The sequence below is a fragment of the Ceratotherium simum genome, chromosome 30 (assembly GCF_057802395.1).
Source record: "Ceratotherium simum simum isolate JZ-2026a chromosome 30, ASM5780239v1, whole genome shotgun sequence".
Lineage (NCBI taxonomy): Eukaryota > Metazoa > Chordata > Mammalia > Perissodactyla > Rhinocerotidae > Ceratotherium > Ceratotherium simum.
This window is the reverse complement of record NC_141929.1, coordinates 18,836,127-18,854,754: the sequence shown is the minus strand read 5'-3', so window position 1 is coordinate 18,854,754 and position 18,628 is coordinate 18,836,127. Positions and strand designations below refer to the sequence as shown.

The 18,628-nt window shown below is 47.1% G+C and overlaps 1 protein-coding gene across 1 annotated transcript in view; it reads left to right on the top strand.

Moving 5' to 3' along the window:
• The first annotated feature begins 605 nt into the window (after positions 1 to 605).
• The window catches only part of CDH3 (cadherin 3), a 43,775-nt gene continuing 25,752 nt past the window's right edge, over positions 606 to 18,628 (top strand). The window contains exons 1-2 of the mRNA XM_014788511.2: positions 606 to 1,073; positions 1,286 to 1,406. Coding sequence (XP_014643997.1) covers positions 621 to 1,073; positions 1,286 to 1,406 — 574 coding nt within the window. The 5' untranslated portion in view covers positions 606 to 620. The remainder of the gene's footprint in view (positions 1,074 to 1,285; positions 1,407 to 18,628) is intronic.

The following is an 18,628-nucleotide window of genomic DNA, read 5'->3' as shown; positions in this document are numbered from 1 at the left end:
TTGTGTGCCGCGAAGACGAAAGCACTTCAGGTCTAAAGTAGAGGAAGGAATCCCAGCTCCGCCGCATGTCTCCCAGGAAGGACGTAGGAGAGCTGTTTCGAAGGGAGGCTCACTGGAAGGCTGATTTGCGCAGCAAGCATAATTTTTACTTAGATTATATTCAGTATTTTAGACCAATAAAAAGTCGTGTTTTTTAAATGCCTTTATTTACATTTTACATAAAGTCGAGAAAGTGTTATATTTTTTTGGAGGGGGGGTGTTGCCGGAGACGATGGGGCTAATAATCACCCCTCTACCTCCAACTCTTTGGCGCCACCACGGCTTCGGGAACTCTAGGACCGTCTGTGTTAGCCTCCATTTGTTTGGCTGTGCAAGGGAAGTAATGAGTCTTCCGCAAGTTGTAGCAAATTCTGTAACGCAGTCCCTCGGGACCTCACTGCCAGTTTTAAATCCTCGGAGTCCTCAGAGCCAGCTGGCGTGGGAGGTGAAGAAAGAGGCAGGGGGCAGCCCTCGCCGTAGCCCGGTGTGGAGCGGACACACCCGGCCTCCATCAAAGCTTTGGATAACAGAGCGGCTCGGGGGAGCATGAATGGGGCGCCTCTGTTTCCAGTCGAGTTCAGATGCGTCTCCACTTTTTTCCCACTGTAGCCGCAAGGCACAGAAACATTTTTCTTCGCATACTGAGGAGTGGGGTGGGGTGTTTTGTCCCCCCCCGCCCCGAACCCAGAAGCTGTGAGACAGGGCCTGGTTCCCTGCCGGGAGCAGCTCCAGAAAGGCCCAGAGAACGCAGGAGGGCACCACAGAGGACAGGAGGGGCTTCGCGGATGCCTGGACCACGCCAGCCGCGGCCCCACCTGCGAGGGGGCGGGACCTTGCGGCGCTGGGCCAATCAGCACCTACCTGCGCTCACCTGGCCTCTTCCCGCTGGCTCCCTCGTACCGCGGTGCTCAAAGGCTTGCGGAGAGCTTAGTGGAGCGCTAAGCAGCCGTCGCGGCAGCTTCTTCACTCCTCTCTCTCCAGCCATGGGGCTCCCTAGTGGGCCTCTCGCGTCCCTCCTCTTCCTCCTACTCCAGGTACTCCACTGGCTTGCCCTTGCCCCGGCCGGGATGCTCCCTGGAGGGCGGGCGGGGTCCGCACGTGGCGGTGGCGTCGGGGAGAGCGCGGGGCTGGGCTCCTTGGGGTCAAAGTAGTCCAGGGAGCCGGGTAAGGAATCCCGGGATGGGTGTGCAGGGCCGGGCACGCCTGTGACCCTGCCTCCCTCCCTCTTTTCCGTCTCTTCCCTCAGGCGCAGGTTTGCTGGCTCCCGTGCGTGGCTTCCGAGCCGTGTGGGGCGGGCTTCGGGGAGGCTGAAGTGACCTTGGAGGCGGGAGGCGTGGAGCTGGAGCCGGGCCAGGCGCCAGGGAAAGGTAAGACCCTCCAAGAGCCCGCCGGGTGGAACTGCGGGGTGGGGGCTGCTCCCGTGTGGCCCGCACGAGGGGTGTCTAGGCTTGGGGGGGGGCCTCTGGTGCCGCCTCAGGTATGGGGGAGACGCAGAAAGCGTCTCGGGGGCTGGCATGGGGGTGGGCGGCTGACGGCGAAGGACGGAGAGCATAGCGCCCTCTGAGGTCGAACCCTTCCTTGCCTCGCGGCGGCAGCTTACCTTGACGCCCTCCTTCGGGGTGCGAGGGGGTGCGAGGCAGCTCAGCTCCTTACTCCGCCCGGACGTGGGAAGGTCTACCCCGCTGGCCCCAGCGGTGGAATGCGCCGTCCACATTCCTCCCTCAACCCCCGCGCAGGTGTGAGGATGAGCCGTGCCCCGGGCAGCCCCCTTCGCCCCTCTCTCGGGCCCCCTTTGTGTACCATGCTTTGTGTCTCCGACAGACAGACCGAGTCTGTTTCTCTTCTTCGCTCCCCTCCCCCGCCTGCCCCCCTTCTTCCCCGGCAGCTGGAATGCACTCTTAACCCTGCCTTTCCCGGAGGGCCTGTGCCCCTGCAGCCTGCCTGGAAACTGGGCCTGGCACACCTGGGCTGGGGCCATGTAGCACTGGGGACACCCCCCGGGGGGTCTTGGGACTGGAATGTTAGGGCACTTGGGTGAGTAGGGGGTCCCAAGCCGGAAGATCTTGAGCTGCAAGGGCGGTGGATGGGAGATCAAAGCACATTTTTGATCTCTCAATTACTTATCCCCCCGACTCCAAGTTCAAAAATTTGAGAGTGTGGGGTCATTTTGGTGTGAAGAACCAGTGTGTTATGAGACCCAGGCAGCTGCCACTTATGAAGGCCTCTTTCCATCCATCCAGGACAGTGGGGGTTCCTCCCCTAAATCAAACCCTAGTTCTTAAACAGAAATGTAACCCAGGATCCTTGGATGGGGTTCCAGAGGATCTTGAACCTGTGAAATTTCTAAGACCTTGTGTATGCATTTTTCTGGGGAAGGGATCTACAGTTTACCCGGCTTTCAAAACAATTAAAACGGTTGCCACGTAGCATTTTTCTAATGCCCCCATCAACATACCCCTCACCCCAGGTACAAATGCCCACAGCTTGACTGTGGGGGTGTGATGCCTAGGGCACAGAATGGCTCTCCTTTGTTTCTCCAAAAGAGGATTGGAGGCCTTGAGTCTGTGGAAGCCTTTTTTTCTTTTCCCAAATAACTCTGCAGATTGACAAAACAATTAACACCCAGGCTAGGCCAGGCTCCTTAAACTCCTGGCTGTAGGAGCCAAGGAGAGGCATTAAGAGGCCATGCCTCATAAACTTTAAATTCTTGCATGTGGGTTTATTATGGACTGGCTAAGAACTGCAACTCAGCCAACCTGTAAAAATGTTAACTTGGGCAGGGCCCCAAATCCAATTCCGGCTCCCTGAGGAAGCTTTATGGCTAACCAGACCTCTGCCAAATCTATGCCCTTCCCCCTCATTGTCAAGTTCTTCGACTACAGTCTTGGAGAGCAGGCTATGGCTTTGAGTGTTGTCTGTGCCTTATCTTTCTTATTGACCAAGAAATATCAGATTAACTGACACTTCACTAAGCTTGAGGTTGTTGAGGGGAAGCGGTGATCAGGTTTTCGATTTCATGGTCCAGTTGGCAAGTGTTTCTCGGTGACGTCGGACATTTTAAAACTTTTGAGAAAATTCCGCTTTCCCGGATATCTGGTTCATGGTTGTGAAAATGGTGGGTTCATGCCAGGAGCACACCTGGGTTAAAAAACAAAGAGTGGGTTAACGTGCTTGGGCTAACCTTGCGCCTTCCTGCAACATGACGAGTTCTTAGAGCAGTCTTCCCGTGAAATAGGCTATCACCCTCTTTTGTAAGTAAAAGCAAGTTTCTGGGTCCAATTGGTCCCAATAAATTGGGAGTCCCTAACAAAAAATATTGGTATTTCTCCCCTTACTCCTGAGCTGCTGACATCTTTCTACCTCCCCACCTCCACCCCAGCTCCCCATCCTCAGTACACAGGAGCCCCAGCCTGGATCCAGCCACGTTGAAAGGGTTATCCTCAGGGTACATACAAACTCTCAAGTTCGGCCAAACAGGCAGTAGTTTCCATATTGCTAAGGAACAGTTGCCCCTGTTGTTTGCCCCTGGGTTATGAATATCACAGGTGTCTATGTAGTTGAGCTCAAAGAAATTATCCTATATAATTAATACCTTGTTTGTATGTGCATTTTCTTCTTCAAAGCACTTCCACAGCTCTGAGCTTGCTTTATTCTCCTGACATTCTCTGGAAGCTGGTAAGGTAAATATTAAACAACTTGAGCTCTTAATCTCAGAGTTGGGACTTCAGAAACCCTGTTGCCCAGCCCTGCCGAAAGTTTTAAAGGTGGAGAAACAGAGGAACCACTTAATGGATTCAATTCACTAGGCTAAACAGCTCGTGAGCTTCCTTGAGGGTCACAGGCATCACTTTTACCTCTAGGTTTATGCCCAGGACCTGGTCCTTAATAGGATACTCAGTAGGTATTTACATGAATCATGACAATCTTGACAATCTTACAGATGAAACCTGAGTGGTTGTGGTTTCACCAAAGTCATCACTGCAGTGACCAGCTGGGACTTGAATGGAAGTTCCTGACTCCCAACTTCTGTGGCGTTTTTTATCATTAGAAAGTGGGAAGCAGGTGAAATGAAGAAGTGGAATATTGGAGCGCCAAATCCCGCAGACACCAATAACAACCCTCTACCCCAAAAGCACTTAGTCACTTATTCCGTTTTATCATAGGGTTTTCCTGAAACATTCCTGTAAAGGAAACTGGCTTGGATACAGTCTCTAAGTGTCCTAGTGATGGGGGCTTAGGTCAGGTGAAGCTGGGCTTGCCTAGACCAAGAGTGAGAGGATAATTTGGAGGGAGGTAGAGCAGGAATGTTCCCACACCTCAACCCCACAGTCTGCAGTCTGCCTTCCTTCAAGTGTGGTCTAGAAGCAAAGACAAAGGAGAGGTGGGAGGAAGGGACTTGCGTGGTACTAGTGCAGTGGTTAAAAGTGAGTGACCTGAAGTTGTCTATACATCCTTAATGGTAAACATTTGAGAGAGGCAGCTTAATTACAGTAAAGAAACCCAGTACTTCATTATGGCCCCTCAGCAGGTTCAGCTCACCCTTAGTCAGCATTTGGGTGAGAGTAAAGCTAACCCTCATTAGCTTTGGTAGGAAACTTCAAAGTTTGGTAATGAATCTGACTGAGCATGAGTTAACGTCAGGATGGTTTTGCTTATTTCAACTTGTGTAAAAATTGCCCTTTTTTTGGATCCCCCATTCTGGGCTATGCCCTGTATTTATATTTTATTCCTTCGGTTAACATACATTTAGCATCTGCATGTATCAGGCACTGTTCTAGAACTGCAGCTAAGGCAATGATCAAAACTAAGTCCTTGCCCTTGGGGAACTTACAGTCTAATATTATTTTTTATGCTTATGACTGCCTTGCAAAGCAGGTGGTGGTAACTTCCCCTTAACTGTAAAATGGGGGTAAGGAACTTGGCATGAGGTCACTGGGGCAGTCAGCAGGAAGGCCAGGGTTCAAACCCAGGGGGATTCTACAATGCCCAATAAATCTGCCTCTGAGGAATGATTATCTGGGAACTGGGGTTTCCAGCTTGGCCGGCTGCCTTCCCGGCTTAGCAGTGGAGTAGGGTTGGTTGCTGAAGCCTGTCGTACATCACTGTTAGCTTGTGCCTGGGGAGCAGGTCTCAAACCTCTAGTCTACCCACCTCCTCACGTGGCACTCTGTTCCTAGGTTACCCAGTGCAGGGTGAGCTCACCTCTCTGCTGAGTGAGGAAGGCATTGCTTACAATGAGCAATGAGCTCTCCTAGGGCTGGAAACTACAGCTCTGCAAAGCATTTGGAGGATGATGGAGAAGGAGGGAGAGAAGGGCTTCCCCTCCCCAAATGAGTTAAGGCTTTGATTCTGAGGCTGAACTGTCTCCATTCAGAGAACCACTGTTATTGAAGAATAACATATGTGGAGAAAAGTGCTTTGGGCTGATAAGTGTACAGCTTGATGAACGTCACAAATTTAAAACCCCCATGTACCGAGCACACAGATCAAGCACACAAACCGCATTACCATGCCTCAAATGCCCCTTCCTTCCCAGTCTCTATCCTCCTCCACAAGAAAAGCACTGTCGTAACTTCTAATACCATAGATTAATTTGCGTGTATTTGAATTTTATGTAAAAGAATCATACAGAATATCCTCTTGGATCTGGCTTCTTTTACTACGCATTGTGAAATTCTTCTGTAGTTCTGGGTATGATTGTAGTTGATTCTCATTGTGTGATTGATTCCATTATGTGACTATCTACAGTTCTACTTATTGATAGGTGTTTGAGAAGTTTCCATGTTTTGGCTATTACGATTAGTGCTGCTGTGAACGTTATTATTCCAGACTTTTGGTGAAACTACACATGCAATCTGTAAGGTACATACCTGGGAGCATAATTGCTGAGTTAACTGAGGATGACCTGAGAATCTCAGCACTGTGGCTGTGTACTAAGAAGTCAGCTTTTCTTTGTCTTGATGTGGCTGAGTCTCTTCTGGATCTACCATCCCCCTCCTCCAACAGTCTTCTTACCAGACCCGTCCCTTCTGGATTCTTGATTCTTACCTGGCCCTATGCTAAGAGACAGCAAGTCTTTATTATGTATTTGGTCATAGCCTTTGTCTTGGAGGGTATCCTTTATTGGTCCTTAAGCTAATGCTTGTTACTTTCCCCCAAAGTAGAAAGGGAATCTGGAAAGGGCCCTGAATTTCTTAGGTGAGGCCTTCTTCTTGGGTGGAGAGTTTTATCCTGGCCAGTGTGTGGGTGCACAGCAGCCTCCTCATATGGCTAGGGTGGTAGAGTCCAACTCCTCCCTCGTTATAGAGACAGGGAAGTGTCTGAGACCCAAGGCCAAGCTGAGTGGTCATTCAACCAACAAATGTCCGAGTACCTGCTGGGTGCTAGATGTTCAGAGGCGAGCAAGGCCCGTAGCTCCTTAACCTCAGTGAGCTCCCCGATTGGAGGATGAAGCAGATCAGCCACCAGGCAGTTTTAATAGTGAATCCTTTATATAGTGAATAGTGAATTTAATAGTGAATAACATACTTATTGAGCACCAACTAAGCGCCAGGTACTGTTCTAGGTGCTGGGGATACGTTAGTGAGCAAAACATGCACAAAATCCAGGCCTCAGGAGCCATTTACCTGCTAGTGGAGGGAGACAGACAAAATAAGTTATACACACGCACATATATTAAGTATAATATTTATTATATATGTAACATATATAATATAATATGATCAAGTGGGAAGTGGGGGAGAAAAAATGTGGAGTCACATAAGAAGGGCTGCTGACGTGTTCTTGGGTGGGGGCCGGGTGGACCTGGAGGAAGTGATGTCCAAGCCAGAGGCTGGGGAAGAGTTAGGCAAGGGGGTTGGGGCATGAGAGGTAGCGGAGAGTGTTCCTGGAAAAGGAACAGCGTATGGGGTCCAGGAACCCATATTTAGTCTGGCTGGACCATGGAGTGTGAGGTTGGGGGAGGCAAAAGGAGAAGTAGGCAGGGTCCAGTCTAGCTTGGAATTAGTCCTATCCCATAACAGAGGCAGCAAGGGGTTTGGGAAAGACAGGAGAAGTGGCTGCGTCTCTGAGGTCTCCTCTGGAACCAGGACACTGGGCCCCACCTCAGCATCCATTCTTGACTCCCCTTTCGGACTTTTCCCAGACCCCTAGGACATGGTCAGCCTCAGTTGAATTTTTCTCTTCATTTCATTTAGTTTCCTGGCATTGCCAAGCCAGGCAGCAGGGCTGGTGAGGAAGGGCTTTCCAACAAAACGAGACAAAAAAAATGCAACCTAAACACCATTTACTGAGAGCTTACTGAGTTCCAGAAACTACAGTATGTACTTTATGTAATAAACCCCTTTAATCCTCCTAAAAGCCCCGTGAGGGGGGTAGAGTTGGTCCCATTTAACTGGGGCTTGTAACTTGGTAACCTTTCCGAGGTCACCTACCTAGTAAATTTGGAGTTAAGATTTGAACCCAGGTTGGACTCCTAAGTGTGAGGTACTAACCATTTGGGAGTTAGGTGAGAGAGGGGAAGAGGTCGTGAGTCTTCTGGCCCCAGTTAAGCTGCGGGAAGATTGGAAATAGTTAAACTTCTGACCCAAGAGCTTCAAATTCCTGTTCCCTCCACAGGCCTCTGTTAATCACCAGGCACTTCTATCCGAGACCCCTGGCCTCCCTTTTAGGATGTGGGGGAATAGGGAGGGTTCAGATACCATTCTCCCTGACAGCTCTCAGCAGAGACTCTGCTTCTGGCTGCTGTCTTCTGCCTCTCCTCACCCCACCCCCACCTTGCTCTGAGTGGAGGAGCTTGACATAAACGCTGTGCCCCCTCCCCCAGCCAAATCTGGGCACTTTTGTGGTTCTGGGTTACCTAGAGCATTGGTGGTCTCTAAATTCCTCAAGCTGACAGAATCCCCTCCAGGCTGCAGCAGCTATGGTCCCGCTGGACTTCAGTTGTGTTGGGGTCCTGCTGCTTGCTCAGTGAACCAAAATGCCTTATCCTGGGAAAGAAAGCCAGATGAACACCTTCCTTTCCCCCTCTACCCCATCTGTGAACTCACAACTCTGGCTTTGTTGCTGTCTGAAATCTGAGGAGACCACTCAGAGCCAGGGCCACACAGCCAGGAGGTGGCAGTGCTGGTGGCTGCTTCCCCCTCATGAGAGATTCTCTAGGCTCCACAGAACCCTAGGGAGGAGAGATCTGTCCTCCCCTAGGACTTGGGGGCATCTCAAGGGTGAGATGGGGAAATGGGGCTGAGGAGGCACAATCACAGGCCTTCCTCTTCCCCCCAATGTCAGTAATCCCACTTTTGTTTGTTGAAGAGCACATAAGATTAGTTCAAAATTACATCTCTATTACCAAGAAACCTTAAACTTATGTTGGAGACCAGAAGTAGATTGATCTTACCCCGGGGTTCCAACCTCAGGGTCGCACATTAGCTTTAGGAAGTCTTTGCTCCCCTGGAATTAATTGTATACAAGAGTACATGTGTATTTTTCTGAGAAGATTCCTCTCCAAAATTTGGGAGCCATAGCATACTCTCTGCTTTCTCTTGCCCTCATGTCCAGGTCCATTCAAAAATTCTTCACATTCTTGTCAAATCCAGCAGTGGGGACAGGTTTGATGGTGTACATCTGGGCACAGGCAAGGGAAAATGGGGTTCTAGGCCTGGTTTCCCATCCCAAACTATGTGGCCTGAGGCAAGTTAGTCTGGTCCCAGCTCCTTGGCTTTGAGGTTGTAACTGTCCTGTGTGTAGAAGTACCTCCCGTAGCCCTGGAGGTATGAGGAGGTAGACTGTTGGTTGGTCAGTTTGAGGGCAGGGGTGGAGGGCTCAACTACCTTCCTGGGTGTCTTGCTTAAAGTTAGCTGCCTTCTCACAACGAGCCCCATCTTGTTGTAGCTTCAGGCAGGGAGAAAAGACAGCTACTTGTGGGCTCTCCACACACAAGCCAGAACAAGATGCCAGGCCCACACCCTTCCCTCTCCTTGTGGAGTCAGATCCAGCCGGGGCTTCCCACCAGGGCTTCAAGACCTGCTATTTTCTTGTCTTTTGTGGTCTTTTTCCACTTCTAGAATTCTCCTGCGTTCCCCAACTGGGACTGAACCATACTCCACCTGGTTTACCCCTGCCTTTGGCCTCTGAGTCAGTAGTTTGCAAGCTTGACTGATTATCAGAATTGCCTAGGGAGCTTTTTATTTATATCACACTCCCCTCCATATATACTATTTTATACTGTTTATGTAGGGTTGGGCTGGCTGGTTGGGATTTTACATTAATACGTGAATATGTTCACTGTAAAGACAATGTTTTTCAATAAAATATGTAGCACTTACTATGTGACAGGTACAGCTCTTAAGTTCTTAGCATTTTACATGTATCAGCTCATTTAATCACCATAACATCTCTTAGGGTAGGTAGTGCTATTATTATCCCCATTTTACAATGAGGAAACTGAGGCCAGAGAGGTTAAGTAACTTGCCCAAGATCACACAGCTAATAAATAGTAGAGCTTGGATTCAAATCCAAGCAGCCTGAGCTTTAACCACTGAACTCCACTGCCTCTCAATAGAAGCAAATCAGAAATAAACACATGAACATTCTTCCTTAGTTCTACTCCCTAAGGATAAGCACAGTTAATGGTTTAATGTGAATCCTTATAGACCTTTTTATGTACAAAAAAAGTTATGTATGCATACAGGAATTTTTAAAACAAGAATTGGACTATATCAGGGCCGGCCCCGTGGCTTAGTGGTTAAGGGTGCGTGCCCTGCTGCTGGCGGCCCGGGTTCGGATCCTGGGCGCACACTGACGCACTGCTTCCCTGGCCATGCTGAGGCCGCGTCCCACATACAGCGACTAGAAGGATGTGCAACTATGACGTACAACTATCTACTGGGACTTTGGGGAAAGAAAAGGAGGAGGATTGGCAATAGATGTTAGCTCAGGGCCAGTTTTCCTCGAGAAGGAAAAAAAAAAGAGGATTAGCATGGATGTTAGCTCAGGGCTGATCTTCCTCACCAAAAAAAAAAAAAAAAGAATTGGATTATATCATGCATACAAACGTTATTCTGCAACTTGCTTTTTTAACTTACTGAATCACAGGCATCACAGGCATTTCCAGACCGTTAAATACACATCTCTCTTGTTTAACTGCTCCATAGTGTTCCACATGGTGGATATATCATGATTTATTTAGCTAATCCCCTATTTTTATCTTTTACATATGTGGAAGTGGGGAGGAGTTAACATAAAAATTGTAAAGTGTTTGGATTTTTAGAAATCCAGCTATCAGGAATCGCCTTATTAGGAAAGATTGCTGTAGAAAGATGATCAAATGAATTGTTTATCTTAACCCTATCTGGATAAATTAAGCTTTTATGTTTGAATAATGCCTTTAAGAACAGGCTTTGGGGGCCAGCCCTGTGGCATAGCAGTTAAGTATGTGCACTCTGCTGCTGGCGGCCCGGGCTCGGACCCCAGGTGTGCACTGGCACACCGATGCACCGCTTGTCAGGCCATGCTGTGGCAGCATCCCATATAAAGTAAAGGAAGATGGGCATGGATGTTAGCCCAGGGCCAGTCTCTCAGCAAAAAGAGGAGGATTGGCATGGATGTTAGTTCAGGGCTGATCTTCCTCACACACACACAAAAAAAGAACAGGCTTTGCAGTAAGCTTAATAAGGGTGCTATACCATTCAAAAATCATTGGTTTTCACACTAACCATTGTTTTATGACTTAATTATCTGAATAATGTTTCAAAAGCATTTGAAATCACCAAAAATAAAAAAAATTTAAATTGCATAACTCAAGTAAACTGTCAAATTTATTAGCACTAGCATTATTTTCCTTGGGTGTTGAGAGCTTGAGAATGTGACATTCAGTCAAGGCAAAAGATATTTTTCTCAAGTTTTTCTTTAGATTTCAAAATCTAGTTCCGCAAGCGTTTTGCTGAATAGAAGTTGATTTCCATTCTTAAAGAGGATACTCATTTCTGATCTTATTTTCGCTCAGGAGATGCTTATGGGTTCTTTCTTAAACCCAAATATTGCTGTAATAAACAGTCTTGTACAGGGCGGTTGCATTGATGTAAAGAATGCATTCTTGAAAGCCTCAAATCATGACTCCCATGATTCAAGACTTATGTTCTCATATGAACATATGAAATGTATGTGTGTGGGGTGAGGGAGCTAGGGGAATGCTTACAATTCACTAGTCTCTCCGGCTTTGGAATTATGTGACTTTTTACACTTTTTCTTAATTTGAGGGATTTGCACTTCTTCAAACTTAGCATACAAGGTGAGATTTTAACATTTATGGCACCATTTCAAATTTCTGCAATTGAAGCTTGTATAACATATAACCATATTATAATATATGCCAGCCTTGGTGGTCTAGTGGTTAAGATTCGGTGCTCCCACCGCCACAGCCGGGTTCATTTCCCAGTCAGGGAACCACACCACCCGTCTCTCCGTTGTCATACTGTGGTGGCTGTGTGTTGTTGGGATACTGAAAGCCTTGCCACCGGTATTTCAAATACCAGCAGAGTGGGCTTGCCCTGGTGGCCTAGTGGATAAGTTTGGCGTGCTCCACTTTGGTGGCCTGGGTTCGGTTCCTGGGCACGGACCTACACCACTCATCAATGGCCGTGCCTTGGTGGTGGCCCACATACAAAAAAAAGAGGAAGATTGGGCCGGCCCGGTGGCTTAGTGGTTAAGTTTGCACGCTCCGCTTTGGCGGCCCACGGTTCACAGGTTCGGATCCCGGTCGTGGACCGACATACTGCTCCTCAAGCTATGCTGTGGCAGCGTCCCATATAAAGTAGAGGGAGATGGGCATGGATGTTAGCCCAGGGCCAATCTTCCTCAGCAAAAAGAGGAGGATTGGCAACAGATGTTAGCTCAGGACTAATCTTCCTCAGGAAAAAAAAAAAAAGGAAGATTGGCAACAGCTGTTAGCTCAGGGTGACTCTTCCTCAGCAAAAAAATAAAAAATAAAAAAAATACCAGCAGGATCACCCATGGTTGATAGGTTTCAGCGGAGCTTCCAGACTAAGACAGACTAGGAAGACGTGGCCGCCACCTTCAGAAAAAATTGGCCATGAAAACCCTGAGAATAGCAGTTGAGTGTTGTCTGATACAGCACCATAAGGTGAGAGGATGGTGCAAAAAGACCGGGCAGGGTTCCGCTCTGCTGTACACAGGGTCACGAGGAGTTAGAATCAACTCCACGGCATTAACAAGAAATTGTATAGAGTGCCTGAGCTGGAGTTCTGGAGCCACAGTGCCTGGGTTAAATCTGTTTACCCACTTACTAGCTGTGGAAACTTGGGTAAGTTACTTAACCTCTATGCCCCAGTTCGCTCATCTGTAAAATAGGGATAATAATAGGGATCTCATAAGGGTGTAGTGAGGATTAAGTGAGTTAGTGTATGAAAAAGCATGCAGTAAATAAATGTTAGGTGTTGGTGGTAATAACAGCAGCATTGTTATAGTTTGTGTACATTTTTCTTTAGAATGCAGTCCTAGAAGCAAAATTGTTGGGTCAAAGGATTTGCATAGTTCATTCAACAGTTATTAAACACCTGCTTTGTACCAGGTACTGTGCTTAGCGTTGGGGTACAGTGACAAGCAAAGAGACTAGTAAGGAAGATAGACAATTAGATAATAACAAGTAAACATATCATTACAAGTTGTAATAAATTCTATGGAAGAAATTATGTAGAACTAGGAGAGTTTTTAACAGGGGAAACTGATCTACTTTGGGAAGGTTGAGGGAAGCTTTCCCCGAGAAAGTAACATTTGAATTGGGATCTGCAAGATGTTAGGAGTGAATTGGGTAAAATTGGAGTGGGAATGTAGGGAGATACTGTTCTAGACAGAGGGAGCATGATGTGCAAAGGCCATATGGTAAGGGGGTTATGATGCGTTTAAGAGAAGGAACTAATGTGGCTAGACAGTGGAGATAGAGATTGGGCACATTAAAGATTTTGTTTTTTATCCTAAGAACAATGGCACACCATTAATGAGTTTCAAACAGGGAAGTAATCTCATTTCATTTTCTCAAATGTATCATCTGTTGCATTTTTAAAAGATCCTTCTTTTTAAATACAGATTTTTGCATTCATTTAGCTAAAGATGATGTAGTATGTACTAAGACCCAGGCATGAAACTTGGTGATTGACTGGAAAGGGGAGCCTGAGGGAGAAATGGTCAAGGAAAATAATGATGCTGGCTAACCATATTCCAGAACTGTGCTAAGTATTAGCTCATTTAACTGAGGTGGATTTTATTAGCATCGTTCCCATTTTATAGGTGAGGGAACAAACTTGCCCAGAGTCAGTAGTGGAACTGAAATTTGAGCCCATGTACTCTAGACCCAGACTCTCGGATGCTTCTGAGACCTAGATTTTGGGTTTGAGTAGCTGAGTGTGTATGTTGTTCCCTGGGAGACGGTGGGAAAGCACTATATTTAGGCTCAAAGTAAAGAAAATCATGAGTTTGCTTTTTGACATTGATTTCAAGGTACCTTTAAAACGTCCAGGGGGCGATACTGAATAGACAGATATATGTGTTGTTCGGAGGAAGGCTCTGGACATTTGAAATTTTGATACGTCTTCTGAAATGCCCTCAAAAAGCACATCAATTGACCTACTTATGTGAAATAAATGAGAGAATCAGGAACTTGAAAAAACCAACAAACCACCTTCCCCGGATCCACCTCCAGAAACTGATTCAGCAGAAATAATGGGTGGTCTGGAGGCAAGGAATCTGGATTCTTTAAAAGTTCTCCAGGTGATTCTATCAGCTGTGTTTGGGAACCATTACTTGGTGATATCATGGAAGGCCATTGTGAAGAGCTAAATGTATCACTTTTAGAGAAGATCTAAAAGAAAGGAACAAATTGGTGAGATGTGAATGAAAGAAGCAGGGCATTTTGAATTTAATTTCTGATGCTTGCCTCTATGGCAGTTAATCCATTCTTTTTTTTTTTTGTAATTTTATTTATTTTTTCCCCCAAAGCCCCAGTAGATAGTTGTATGTCATAGCTGCACATCCTTCTAGTTGCTGTATGTGGGACGCAGCCTCAGCATGGCCAGAGAAGCGGTGCGTCAGTGCGCCCCCGGGATCTGAACCCCGGGCCGCCAGCAGCGGAGCGCGCGCACTTAACCGCTAAGCCATGGGGCCGGCCCTAATCCATTCTTTCTTAATCTTACATTAGGATTCTGAATGACCTTCACTTTCCTGTTCTTTTGCTTTGCTTTTTAAATCACTTTCCCTGGTTTTTAATACTTAATTGTGCTTTGAAAAGCACAACATGTCTTGTTTGGCCCTAACCTAAGCCTAGGTATGTATGTGTGTTCCCATTTTAGAGACTGGAAATTAATAAGGGCTTGTGTTTGTTGAGTGCTTACTATTAAACAGCTTAAATATGAAGTGACTTCCCCAAGGCTGCAGGGCCAAAGTGCAGCACTTCTACCCACCAGACCCTTAATTGCTATCCCAGATGTTCCAGGTTGATCACTAGGATCTCTGTTCTGGTATGGTCTTTGGGGATGGGAATCAGTGAGCCAGCCGGCACACCTCATGCTGAGCTTTGAGTCAGCCATGTTCCAAACTCCCAGAGTGCTGTGGAGGATAGCCCAGCTTGGGTTTCTCTCTGGGGATTATAAGGGAAGACCCAGCTCCCAAGGGTAAGGAGGAACCTGAGGAATGTAGCTCTTTCCAAAGAGCTTTCTGTAGAGAGGCAAAACCAACTCCCCTATAAACAACTGTTTTCTCCTCAACAACGTGAGGTTACCATATAACTTTTCTAGTCAGAAGGGAGAAAATCACAACATCTCATTCTGATTGCAAATCAAATACATGTTTACTATGGAAAAACTGTAAGGTAAGCAAAATGGAGGTCCACCACCCATAAAGTACCTTTGTCTTTTTTATTTATTTATTTTTTTGTGTGTGTGAGGAAGATCAGCCCTGAGCTAACAGCCATGCTAATCCTCCTCTTTTTGCTGAGGAAGACCGGCTCTGAGCTAACATCTATTGCCAATCCTCCTCCTTTTTTTTCCCCCAAAGCCCCAGTAGATAGTTATGTCATAGTTGCACATCCTTCTAGTTGCTGAACGTGGGACACCGCCTCAGCATGGCCGGAGAAGCGGTGCGTAGGTGCGTGCCACGGATCAGAACCGCCCCCACCGCCTCAGAACCGCCCCCACCGCCCGTAGCGGAGAGCGTAGGGGGGGGGGGGGGGCAAGCACCTTTGTCTTTCAAATGAACATTTTCAATAGATCTTCCAGGTCCATTTCCCTACGTAAGTCTTTGTTGAAGGTGTCCGATCTGAGGGGGGAGAGGGCCCAAAGCCCATTGTTTTATTGCTCCACAGCTCGCCCTCCACACAGCCGGGCTTCCTTAACAAACCAGCCTCATCTTCTTCGCTGGGTTGGAGAAGGGCTCTGAGCTGAAGGCCTCAAATGCCCCATTGACTCCATCTGCAGGAAGATCCGGGTGCAGGGTGAACGGTGCGTAAATGGGGGCCGTCTGCCAGGTGTAGCCGCACTCCGCCAGGGTCATGCTGTCGTCCAGGTCGTCTTTGTAAAGCCGGGGGTGCGCCGGTGGCTGCTTCAGAATGCCTTCCACCAAGTGCTTCAGCTCCAGCACGGTGCTCGACTCCTTAGCGTCCAGAAGATGGTGACGAATCATCACAAACATCTCCACAGCGACAGGTCTGCTTGCTGTGCTCTCGGCTTGCTTTCGGGAAGAAAAATCTGGCTCCTCTAACGGCGCCAAGTGGCTGTGGCATTGCAGGGAGGGTGGAGTGCGTTGGGTGCTTCATTTCGCGGCATGCGGCGGGGCGGCTCCCTTGTCAGTCAAACAGCCTCTAGCCCCCTTGGTATCCCGGGATGCCTCGCGGGCTCCCTGTGCTGCCGCACCGTTGGTGTTTGCGGATCAGGGTCTGCTCGTCTGCTGCCCTCTTGGGCTTCTTGAGCCTGGAAGATTATTGGTCCTAGGCAGAGCTAGTCCACCTTCCTGGTGCCGAGGCTCACCTCCCCTTTTTTTTTTTTTTTTTACAAGTATAAAAATATTAATGTTTTATGTTATAATTGTCACGCTCAGACTGTAAACTATAAATGGCTGTTGTGTGACCTTTTTTGCCCCTCAGCGGAGCAGTGTTTTTCCTTGATAGGTTTTTTTTTTTTCACTACACTTAAGGCTATAGATTAGACATTTGAGCGACTGTAGCACACTTAAGTATTCTGTTGAAAGTTAAGTTATTAAGCTTTTATTTATTTATTTATTTATTTTACTATGTAAGCAAACATTAATGAACGTCCTTGCAGGTATGGTTTTGTCCCATCTGGGATAATTTCCTAGAACAATTGCTGGGTCAGAGGGCTTTTTTAAGGCTTCTTAATTGCCGAAAAGATTGTGCCAATTTACGTTCCCCCGCCTTCTAACAATATATAGCAGCACCCATTTCCCAAGTATTCCGCAACACTTGTTTTTTTAATTTGTATTTCTTAGTAAGTGAACTTTTTTCTATATGTAGTTTTAGTCAGGAAAATTCCAGAATCTTCTTTCAAGACAATTCCACATACTTTCCCCTTGTACCTTCTTATCGCAGTCCCTTAACAGAAGGTAGTGATAGCTGTAAAAACAAGTTTGTTTCCTTTGTGAGCTAGGTATGTCCCTACTGTTTCTCCCCCATCTCCCACAAGCTGTCTTTTGGCCACAACACTTTGAAACTGATATTACTTTTCCCTTCTAGTGAAAATGCCCAAAGATCAGAAGGGAAACTGGCAAGATTGATCATTTGAAGGACATTTTATCCCCAGAGAGATGGGTGGTTTATTTTGCCAGTACATCCAGTAAGGTTGGACACTGGGATTACATAGTATGTCCATGTCATGGCTGAGAAGACAAGCTCCTGACCTTCAGAGGTGTTCCCTTGGGAGTTTGGAGGTGTCTAGGCAATTCTAACCTAAAAGCAGGCCTGGAATGAGTTCTCAGCCCAGTATCCATCAGTTCTTATATGTCTATTTAAAAAGCTTTCTTATTTCAACAGCTCTAGTACCCCAGGGACTCAACTCTTCTTGCCCAAGTTTTATAGTGGTGCCATTTCAGGGTCTGAGGGCAGGCTTGGCCGGATGGTCTTTAGGGAGGAGCTTTGAGAACAGGGCAGGGACTTCTGGTTCCATTGGATGTCTTTCTATCTAGGGCAGCTACACAGAGCTCTGATTTTTTTTTTTTTTTTTTTTTTTAATTTCTCTAGAAGCTGTCGCAAGTTACTAACTCTCATCTTCAACAATGTTCTAGAAATTGTGTATTTAGGGTCAATGCTGAAAGCTATCAATTTATATTGGTATGGCACTTACCTACCTTTTCATCAGGTTCATTGGCTTTGTGATGCAGAATCTCTGTGGGTGAAACTGAGTGTAAAGCAGTCAGATGACTTTGTTTAAGGGCCCAGGTGGGTGTGGAGGTATAAGCTATGTTTAGGTCTCTGTTTTCCAGCCTTAAGATCTGAACTGTTGCCCTATGTGCTCATCAGTGCTCACCAACTTGCCCCAGAAAGAATTTGACACAAGCCCATTCATGCCCCCATGACTTGGCCCAGATTTGTGGCCTTGTAGAGCTAGGCTGCAGTCAGGAACAGGAATCAGCTTACTTCACTAGCTGTTAGAAGGCGATGTAGAAGGGGGATGAGTGATGATGAGACTTGGTTTCAGATCAGTTTCATTTTGAAACCAGTAGTACAGCCAGGAAGCATCTGGGAGGAAGTTGTAATGATCTGCCCCAGGGCTTACCGTTCACCAACCTCTCTGTGACTCATGGCTTGCAAAGAAAACTGCTCATGTTCCTGCAGGTGCCTCGGCAAGTTTCCCTGGGCAGGTCAGCTTGTCTGTGAGATCTCCATCCTCTGCCTGCCCCCCCCTCACCCCCCTACCCCCTCACCCCTGCCCCAGTAACCACAGAGCACCCCTACAAAACAGTTTTCTCCAAATGCAGGCTAAGCCAGCTCCCTAGTATGCTCTTTGGTCCTATGTATTTCTTTCTCCCTTTGGTGCTTCATCCCTCAGGTAAAGCATTTGTAGCTAATCCCTTACGCACTTTGAAGGATTGTTTCTCTGTGGTGTAGAGAGAGGCCCAGACTTGGAGTCAGAAACCTAGGTTAATTGTGAGTAGGCTAAAGTTACCTTTTAACGAGGGCTTACTGTGAGCCAGACACAGTGCTTAGGGCTGTGCCAACATTATCCCATTTAATCAACCCCAGTAACCTTATGAAGGTTAGGTAGGTATTATTCCCATTTTCCAGACGAGGAAGTAGCTGTCTCATTCTCACACAATATGGATTTGAACCCAAGTCTTTCGGACTCCAAATCCTGTGTTCTTCATTGCTTTTCTGCTTTAGGACTTGAAATCTGGTCCTGCTGCTTCCCAGTTGTGGGCCTCGTATCCTTTATTTACTTTATACTTAGGTATTTTACTTACCTCTCTGAAGCTGCTTCCTGTGGCGCTTCAACCCCTGGCTGCCTCTTGTTTCCTGAGTTGTCAGAATGGGGGCAGTAGTATCCACCTTGCAGGTTATTTTTTGAGGATCTGG